This window comes from Chaetodon trifascialis, chromosome 21, assembly GCF_039877785.1.
Source record: "Chaetodon trifascialis isolate fChaTrf1 chromosome 21, fChaTrf1.hap1, whole genome shotgun sequence".
NCBI lineage: Eukaryota > Metazoa > Chordata > Actinopteri > Chaetodontiformes > Chaetodontidae > Chaetodon > Chaetodon trifascialis.
Window position 1 is genome coordinate 13511426 of NC_092076.1, and position 10148 is coordinate 13521573.

General features: G+C 45.3%; 1 protein-coding gene across 1 annotated transcript in view; it reads left to right on the plus strand.

Moving 5' to 3' along the window:
* The window catches only part of bahcc1b (BAH domain and coiled-coil containing 1b), a 56017-nt gene extending 46509 nt beyond the window's left edge, over positions 1 to 9508 (plus strand). The window contains exons 20-28 of the mRNA XM_070990230.1: positions 1151 to 1316; positions 1535 to 1652; positions 2257 to 2332; positions 2435 to 2543; positions 2636 to 2752; positions 2902 to 3039; positions 3739 to 5174; positions 6044 to 6280; positions 6854 to 9508. Coding sequence (XP_070846331.1) covers positions 1151 to 1316; positions 1535 to 1652; positions 2257 to 2332; positions 2435 to 2543; positions 2636 to 2752; positions 2902 to 3039; positions 3739 to 5174; positions 6044 to 6280; positions 6854 to 7063 — 2607 coding nt within the window. The 3' untranslated portion in view covers positions 7064 to 9508. The remainder of the gene's footprint in view (positions 1 to 1150; positions 1317 to 1534; positions 1653 to 2256; positions 2333 to 2434; positions 2544 to 2635; positions 2753 to 2901; positions 3040 to 3738; positions 5175 to 6043; positions 6281 to 6853) is intronic.
* Positions 9509 to 10148: the final 640 nt, after the last annotated feature.

Genomic DNA, 10148 nt, shown 5'->3' on the forward strand with positions numbered 1-10148 from the left:
AGCCAGGAAGTTTGAAAGCTCTTGCAGATTACAATTAACACTACTTACCTATAACTTTAACTCCTCCTTACAGGGAGGTGTGTAGCATCAGCTGTAAATTACTTTGAAATATACTATTTGCTCCTGTTAGAAGTTTGAGTTTGCATGCCTGCCCACTGTGCTGAAACATCATTGGCTTGTTGCATTTGTGCAGGGAGCCGTTAGCGAGACACCCACATTCATTTTAATGAGAATTGCCCCAAGGTTGCTTTTGTCTTTGAGTCACTGTGAGGGAATGTCCAAAAACACATAACTCCAAACCAAACAGAGAAGTATAAAGATAATCATTGGCCATAACCCTACACACACCCATGCATGCCTGCACACACATGCACAAACACACACACACACACACACACACACACACACACACACCAGCACTAAAGGGAAATAATCACCCATGCCCTCTGGTGACGAAACTTCTGTCACTAAAATATATGGTCTCCTGGTGTGGAAAACTCCAAGAGACAGCACATGCATGCCCACATACACACAAACACACACCCCCACACACACGTCCACACACACATACACTGTCTGTCATACAGTGAATATTATGGTCTTTTCTTTGGAAATCCTAAATACAAGCAGAAACCTGTTGGGTGAGCTGACTTTCCATCATCAGTCATCAGTCATCTGTGGATAGACTAGCCTAAACCGGTCTGCAGATGGATAGTACCTGGTGTGTGTGTGTGTGCGTGTGTGTATTTGAAGGCGAGAATGTAAATTAGGGTTCAAGTTTCTATATTAGCAGGCGTCCAACGAGTTGACGTGTCCTTGGGCAACACACTAAAGTCTTACCAGTTCAAGAGCTGCAGTTATCAATGACTGTGACCTCTGACCTTGGAGGGAGAAAAAAAAAATCCTGCAGGCTTAATTGAAATATCTCATTACAAGAGGCGTCGTTCCCTGCGGTTACTTTTCACTGATGGATTCACCACATCATTGACATGAGTCTGGAAAAGACTTGATTCAGTCACCTGCAGATCCTGTTTTTTTTTTTGTTGTTTTTTTGTTTTTTTTTTGGGGGGGGGGGGGGCATCTAATGAAGTGATACCACATCCTGCTTTCTGCCCACTGATGTCACATCCTGTTTCTCCCCCAGGCCAAGGGCCACGCAGTGAGCCGGCTGCTGCAGAGCTTTGCTGCTGATGACGGCTTTCGGTTGGATGAGGAAAGCAGCTTCTCTGAAGGCGAGGAGGAGGAAGAGGAAGAGGAGGAGGCGAAGGAGAAAATGTTGATCCACCTCCCTCCCAACATGCCTTGCAGAATACCCGGTAGGCTTAAACAGTGACACATCGATTATAATTACACACATGCAGGTTTTAAAAGCATGTTGGGTCTTTTTCACACATGCATACACGCCTCTTTCTCTGCCTTTGTGTCCCTCCTTCTCACATCACATAGCAATTATTCAGCACACTCACAAATTATGTATATCTCCCCCTTTATCTTCTTCATCCATCCATCTTTCTACCACGCCCTCTGTCCACAGCCCTGCCAAACTGTGTGTTGAGTAAAGAGATGTTGGTGGACGGGCTGAAGATCCTGATCTCCAAGGAGGATGAGCTGCTGTACGCTGCCTGTGTTCAAACGCTGGACCTGCCTGACATGTAAGACCCCGCTTTCCTGCTGCCTCACCACACATGCAAACAGAGTCCAGGGTTTCCCACAGTGTTTTATAGCAGAGGTGGGCTACAAACTGAACAACCCTTTAGGAAATAGAACATTAACCTTTCAGGGAAAAGAGCAGAGTGGCTATTTCACACAGCAACTGCCTTGTATGACCACTGTTTCATCCATCGATCCCAAGACAGGAAGCATCAAAATCTGAGTGGATAACCACCTCAGCTAAACACCTTCCTGGGGGAAAGCCTGGAGTTAAGCACTAAAAAGACATATTGCAACAAGAGTGTTGTCTGATTTACAAAAGAGTTGAAAACTTAGCTTCGCACTCATTAAATGCCTGGCAGCTGTGAGAATCTTGACAAACAAGAAGTCTAGACGACTACAAAGCCAAGACACACAGCAGTGGCAGCCAACACAGCTGCCAGTGACAAAAACAGCACACTTGTCAATTTTTCAGACATATTCAAGACAGTATTGAATATAACAGTGAAAATTGGGCTAAAATTATAACTTACAAATTAAAGTAATGGTTTGGGTTTTGAGGTATTACATTTTTCATTTATTTCCCTTCCCTTTTCATACTCTTAGATTCAGTGTTGTCATCGAAGGGGAACGAGGGAATCGCCCCCGGATCTACTCATTGGAGCAGCTACTACAGGAGGCTGTGAGTTTCACTCTTGAGGCTCCACGGCATCTATTATAGTTTGCAGTTTTGTGGGGAGTTTTGCAGCACTGGGTAGCTTTAACTGAATCTCCACATTTCCAGGTGTTAGATGTGCGGCCCCAGACGGAGGCCATCCTGACTGCAGGGACGCGAGTGTGTGCCTACTGGAGCGAGCGCTCTCGATGTCTTTACCCTGGATATGTCCATCGAGGTGAGCCAGACGCACTTGCAGCCTCACTCTGCACACATACACTGGTGCATTCCCAGCAGCTCATGCCCTCTGTCCTGTGTGTTGTGCTTTAGGAGGTCCAGGTGAGGAGGAGAAGGAGGGCAGTGTGATGGTGGAGTTTGATGATGGGGACAGAGGAAGGATCTCCCTTACGAACATCAGGCTTCTGCCTCCAGGATATCAAATCCACTGTGAGTGTGGCTTTAAACAAAAGGATGTGAAGAAACACAAACGAATGAATGAATGAATGAATGAATGAATGAATGAATGAATGAATGAATGAATGAATGAATGAATGAATGAATGAAGGGAAGACATTCCAACATCTCCTCTCTATCAGGTGCGGAACCCTCTCCAGCGCTTCTCATCTCACCTGGTCGCCGTGGTCGCCGAAGCTCCACCCAAGAGAAGAAAGACACACCCACAGAAAAACCAGCCAATGAGGACGCAGCAGGGAGGCCCCAGGAGAAAAGACCAGGTGAGGCATCCTTTACCCCTTGTATTTAATGTTTTTCCACATTGCCGACAGACACATAACATTTTATTAGATTTGCCCATTTGGAGGGTCATTTTTAATCAACTATTACAAAGTCTTACGTTTGTAATGTTTAAGAGAGACTGGTTATCTATTTAAGTTGGTCTGAGGAATCCTCTCAGGGACTGAACATGACTCACACATCAAAGCTTTAGTATATGCTGTCAGAGAAGTACTGGTCTAACTAGTAAACACATTCACACACGCAGACACACAGCCCTTCAGGCCATACTAAAGTCCCCCAAACAAAGCCTCATTTACAGTTCCAACTGTCAAGCAATTATTAGATGCCTCTGAGTCAGAGGAAAGAGCACTGAGTGGTGGTATGAAAAGGAAAAGACTCTCTGCATGATCACATTAATCATGACTTTATGAAGTCAGCGTGCTTCGTGTGGTTAAGCAACATACATGTAACTCATCATAAACTCAGGGTGACAGTAAAGCTGGAGGGAGAGACAGGTTTACCAGGATTGTTGTGAACTGATTAATGTATATGTTGAAACCTGGCAAGGTCAAGATCAAAGAGATAAAGATATGAAGTTTCTCCGAAGCTTTCAGCTCGACAATTAATCTCAGTCTGCTCTTAAAACCTGTCTGTTCATATTGATTATAACTCGTCTCTGCTGCCACCTTCTTTCTCAGTTGGCAGACCGAAGAAAGTCCACTCAGTGCCTAAGACTGCCAGCACACCAACATCAGTAACAGACACTGCAACCAAAGGCAAGGGTTCCTTGTTAAACTGGTCTGTGCCCAGGAAGAGACCGCCAGTTGACTTCTTCCTCTTCAACGGGACGTCCCGTAAGACCCAGAGGAGGATACGAGAACGCGACTTGGGATTCTTTCATCGGCCCTCCTCCCATCCATTTGCACCCCCACTGCCAATCAAAGGCATCTTTGGCTCGCCTTTTGAAGGTGACTCATTCAGCAGCATCGCCAATGGCTATTCTACCTTTGGGAGCTCTGCCACCGGGCGACCAGTTACCCCAGTAGCTTCTATGGGGCTCCGGGACTCGTCGTCCTCTGCTTACTCCTCAGCTGTTACCATGGCAATGGCAGCAGGAAGCAGGAAGCTAGTGAGTGAACGCGACAGGAAACAGTTCCTGGTGAAGCTTGACCATGAAGGAGTAACCTCCCCTAAAACAAAGAATGGCAAGGCCCTGCTTCGACTTGGGTCAAATGGAGGAAGAGGAGGAAAGAGTCTTGCCTCCGCAGGAGCACCGCTGCGATACATCCACCCTGCCCAGCTGGTGAAGGATGGCAAGAAGGGAGGAGGGGAAAGAGATGGCGCTGGGGCCCGACCGGAGGCTATTCTAAAGGGCGCTCCACCTCTGAGGAAGGATCTGCTGTCAGCAGGTCTTGGAGTCCAAGGTGGAGAATACAGTCTGGACTATCCGAGTGACTGTCCTAGCTCTTACTCTGAGCTGGATGAGGATGATGATGATGAAGGTCAAGATGCTGAAGCACGTCGAGGAAGTGCAGTGGTCACGTCCCACCGCGGTGGTCGTTTCCTCTCTCGCCTCTCCGTCTGCTCCTCCTCATCTTCCTCTTCTTCTTCCTCCTCCGGCTCCATCTCCTCCTCATCCCTCTGCTCCTCAGACAACGACTCCTCTTACTCCTCTGATGAAGAGTCCTCATCTGTGCTGCTGCGACGTGCACTGCTCCAGCAGGACAAACACAAGCACAGGCAGAACATGACCTCCGACCTTCTCAGCCCTGACCCCACCACCTCCAACTCCTCTCCCTCAGCCTCAGCCCCGGCTCATGGCTATGTGGCTAAAGCCAGCATGGCCGTCTCGGGGTCAAAGGTGAGGGCTGAGAGAGCAGAAGACAGGAAAGAGTTCATGTCAAAAGGAAGTATGGTGGCTAACAGTAGCACAGCTAAGACTCAGCTGAAGAGGAAAGAGGGTGTTCCTAACAGCCACCATCCAAGCCAAAGCAGTCCTGTGAGCCAGCAGCCAAAACCTCCAAAGGACCCAGCAGCAGCAGCTAAGAGACAGAGGATGTCTTCACCTGAGTCTCTGCCCAACATGTCTCCCCTTCTGCCTGGACGCTGGAAATGGTCTGGAAACCCCACACAGGTAGAACACTCTGGGTTCTATTTTAATATGATCTTCCGTTATATCCAGTATATTGTTGAAGAGATAGATTGTGGTCTGCTGTCTTTCCGGCATATCTTTTTTGGGGGTAACCTGTGTGCTTTTCGTTCCTGTGCTGCAGAACTTTTTCTCATAATCAAGCTTTATAATCTTTGTGATATGGTTTCAAAATTATTGTCCTGAGTATCAGTACCCCACTTAACCAAACAACCTAAGTGGGTTACTGATTGTTGTTGCAGTTTCTCCTGTGTCCCACCTTGATTACATACGGTAAATGTGATGATCAAATATGATCTCTCTTGACATTGCTTATTCTGCCTCAGACTTTTGTACACATTGGTAACACTATAAGGCTTACTTGGTGTGGCTAATCTCTGGATTTGCTATCCTGATTATTAAGTCACGATCCTAAGATAACGGAACAAAACCACTTGAGCAACCACTGCCACTCTCTGCCACGCTGTTTGCTCTGTAAACACGACTATATCTGTCGACTGAGATGTGCTGACCATTTGGTGTGTACATGCCCCAACAAATCAGAAGATGGAGCAGAAATATAGGTGTTGCTCAGGCTATGGTTCTGTGATCATAGTTTCAACATGAAATTCAGTTGTTTTGCCTTTATTAGATTAAGAGTGAATTACTGGCGTGCCAGCAAACCTCCTTCTGTAACACAATAGGATCAGTGTTATGATTGTTAGGCATTGACCCTCCCCCCAACACACACACACATGCACACACATAAACACAAAAATCCTAATTCATTTTTTTAAATGAGGCTGGCAGTGAAATAAACTCTCCACATGGAATAAATTGACTGAGAGTGCTATTTTTTTCTCTTTACCCGACAGAGGAGAGGTCTGAAGGGTAAAGCCCGCAAGCTTTTCTACAAGGCCATCGTACGGGGCAAGGAGACGGTGCGTGTCGGGGACTGTGCTGTGTTCCTGTCACCTGGCCGGCCCCAGCTGCCCTACGTGGGCAGAGTGGAGAGCCTCTGGGAGTCGTGGAGCTCCAGCATGGTGGTCAGGGTCAAGTGGTTCTACCACCCGGAGGAGACTCGCCTGGGGAAGCGACACCGCGATGGCAAGGTAAAGGCCAGGGAGTGCAAGCAGAATTTCTAAAATGAGACTGGCAAAGTAACAGTCCGTGACATTTTCATATAAATATATTACCACTTTGCTTCCTTTTATTCCCTATTCCCATCTGATATGAATGGTTGAACCTCCACTTAGTTCATGAAACTGCTACCATTTGCAGTTCTGAATACTTAGTGCAAGGTGGGTCTTTCCCTGAAAAAATCTGCTGCACACGAAGTAACGCATTTGCATTTCTGACACAAAGCGATAGTGGTTTGTTTGGAATAAATAGAAATAGAGCTGGGTAGTTGAGAAGCAGCATCAACGAAGGCTCAGCAAACATAAAAGACCATCACTTGCAGAAAGTCAAACCTCATTGTGAGAAAACCCACAATAAAAGGCATGACAAAGACAGCATGTGTGGGAAGTGCAGAATGAAAACTGCACCAAAGATAATGCCAACAAAGACATGACAATCTCACCACTTACCACTTCTCTTGTGAAAGCAACTGCAAATGCAACATTTTGACTGTCAGATATACCATGTTCCTGATTTATCAACCATTCTTCCCGTCTCTCTCCCAGAACGCCTTGTATCAGTCGAGTCACGAGGATGAGAACGACGTGCAGACCATCTCCCATCGCTGCCAGGTGCTCAGCAAGACTGAGTATGATCACCTGATGCGCGAACGTAAGCCCGGCAACACGTCGAATGACCTCTTCTACCTGGCTGGAACCTACGAACCAACCACAGGCCAGCTGATCAGCGCGGACGGCATGGCCATTGTGTCCTAGCACCACCGGCTAGAGATAAATCCAAATATTGACCTGAGGTCTGGAGTTGACTGCTTCCAGGATGGTCCTTCAGAACAGAACAGGGGACAGAGGGAAACCAAGACAAAGAGTTTTGGCTCTGCGCATCAATCCGTCCCTTGTAAGAGAAGGAGCTAGCCCACTGGATGAAGCCCGACAGTACTGGCACTAAGAGGAGTCTGGTTTGTTCTGGGAAAAGTCTGATCCATGTCAGATTTAACCTCTTTATCATATGTGGACTTAGGCTCCTTGTTGCAGCGAGAGTCTACAGCCTTCCCTGTGGCTGAAATAACAGAGTATCTCATCACTGCGACAACATTACTGCAACAAAAGAGCAGGAACCAAGGACATGAGCACTTTGGAGTACAGTAGCTTGGATATGCTGTGGAGGAAGGGTGGTAGACTTGGCTTTCTGAAACAAAGACTGACTCAGAGAGCCGGAGAGACTGTATGGGAAGAAGAGACTTACTGTAAACCGCACTGGTTTTGGAGGGTTTTAATGGTCTTATACTGGTAGTTTGATGATGGCAACATGATTGGGAGATCCCCCAACAGGACCAAAAAACACTGTAGTTTGGACTTTGTGTGTAAATGTGTGCATGTGTGTGTGTTTGCAGAGTGGCTGAGATGACCCTGGTAGGCATTTAATGAGCTCTAAATAAATAGTGCTTTAGCGTGCGTGTGTGTTTGTGCTGTATGTGCACATACACACCTGTGCTCATCAAGCAAAGATGCCGGCATGACGCGCCGTCGGTATGTCTCTAACACTCTGAATATTAATCTGTCCAGTGCTTAACGTGCAGAAACATGAAACGATATCTTCTCCTGTCAAGCCATACACGTCAATACCTCTCTCTCGTACCCTCCTATTCAGGTGCGCAGACACATGTACAGGTGGTTGGATTGTTTATTTGAGCGATGCGTGCATGCTGGTGTGCGTGTGCATGGGCGTGCGTGTGCGCTTTGTACAGCATTATGTATAATACAACATGTTGTAAATAGTATACATATATATTTGTTCTTGTTTTGTTGTCGTTTTATTTCGCAGAGATTATTTTATTTAGAATTTTTTAGGGTGTGTGTGGGTGGGTTTGGGAGGGTCTGACAGAGGGAGGAGGTTGCGTTAGTTTCCTTCTTTCTCAATGCACTGAACAGGATTGGAGGTTTGGATTTGGGGACAAACTGTACAACAGATGTGAAGACTTTGTGCTTGTAAGCCCTGCTTTAGGCAAAGGGTGAATATGTTGAAAGGGTGTTTGGGAAATGTTTTTATAAGGAAATCAGAAAAAGGCTCTTTTTAAACATGTGTCCAAATTTTTTTCTCTTTATTTTACTCCGCTGGGTTTAGAATGTGCATTTCCTGTTGGGGTTTTTTTTTCGTTGTTGTTGTTGTTTTTGTTTTTTTTTCAACAAATACTGGAAAAGAAACTGAGTTTCTGCTGTTCCCTGATCCTAAAAGAATCTAGTTCCTCTTTATCTATTTTAGCCTGTATTCCTATATAAAATGTAGATATTTATCTGACATCAAAAAGAAACATACCAAAGCACCTGGGAGTTTACGCTTCACTGCATTAGAAGAAAACAATTTTATGAAAAAGACATAAAAAAACGTTCAATCAAATCTGAATCCGGGACCCCTGCAATCACTGAGGTGTTTTAAGTAGAGTTCCTCTCGTCTGATCGTGTTCATCCAGCGTTGCTATGACAGCCTCCGAGAAATGTTGCAGCAACATTGTCTGCACGCTGCCCAGCTGATGCACTTGAGGTCTCTATGGCAACCAGAATGGCATCATGTGACTGTGAAGGACAATCAGAGCCAATCAATGGGACAATGTTGAGAGACAAAAAAACAAGATAAGGATCAAATCACAAATTATGCTTCTTGTCACTTTTATTCCTGCTTTGCCAAAAATGTCTCTGTGTGTGTTTTATGTTTGCTTGTTTTCCTCGTTCATACCATTGTCTTGCTGTTCATGCAAGCCTGTGATGACTGTTTGTTGTCAGTGTATAGGTTGTACAGGGGGGAGGAACATGAATGCCTTTTTCTTTTTTTAGGACATTGACTGACATCTAACAACAATGTTGCTGTTACACTGCAAAGCAAAAGCTTTAAAAGGAACCTAATGTGAAACTCAATTTTAAAATGTTACTTTTATGGGTCTTTAATTGAATTTTTTTTTTAAAAGCTGTATTTTCTTTTAAGAAACACTGGATTCAGTTCTAACCATCACGTTTTGACAGAAGCGACATCATTGTGTTTTTTTAGACCCACTGGAACCCGCTTTGTACGGTTGAGATAGCCTACTAAAATATATTATGTAATTTCAGTCATTCTTTGGAAATATGACTTAAATATTTCCTCATGTACAAAAGGAAAAATTATTTATCTTAATTTTATTGCCTTTTTGTGTTTCATTAAAAAAGATTCTTACAAAAAAAACTTGATTTTTCCTTTTCTGCTGGGTGTGAGTCCTCTGAATACCGCCTTGTGTTCATCAATGCCGATCATTTGTCTGCTGTAGGAAAATGGACCACAGAAGAAAAGCGTGGAAGAATGAGAAGGGGGGGGGGGGACACAAGAGGAGGAAGCAATTTGAAACTGTAGCTGTGGCTGCTAGAAGGGGAAGAATGGAGGGAGAAAGGGAAACTGTATCTAGTGGTGTTTCACGGGAGATGACGGGCAGGATAAAGTCTCCTCTGGCTGTACAGGTGGGTCAGGTATTCAGAATAATAAAAACGGAACAGGACCATTAAGAGAACAAAGCGAGGATATCGGCTTCCAACCTGCAAAGATTTCAAATCTTGACTTTGTGCATGTGCGTGTGTGCGTACATACATGAGTGTGGGTACAAAATTTCGCCTCACTTGCGCTCATCAGACAGAGCGAGCCACTCCTGAGCATACACCAATATAAATCCACCCATTCTGTATGCACTCCTGTGCTTCCATGGCTTTTCTACTCACCTCTTTGTGTGTCAGTATGTGTGTGTGTGTAACGCGAGAGCTGGGAAGAGCAGTTGAGATGATCCCCTGCAGGGTGTGGAGTTTCTGGGACAAAGTGCGCAAA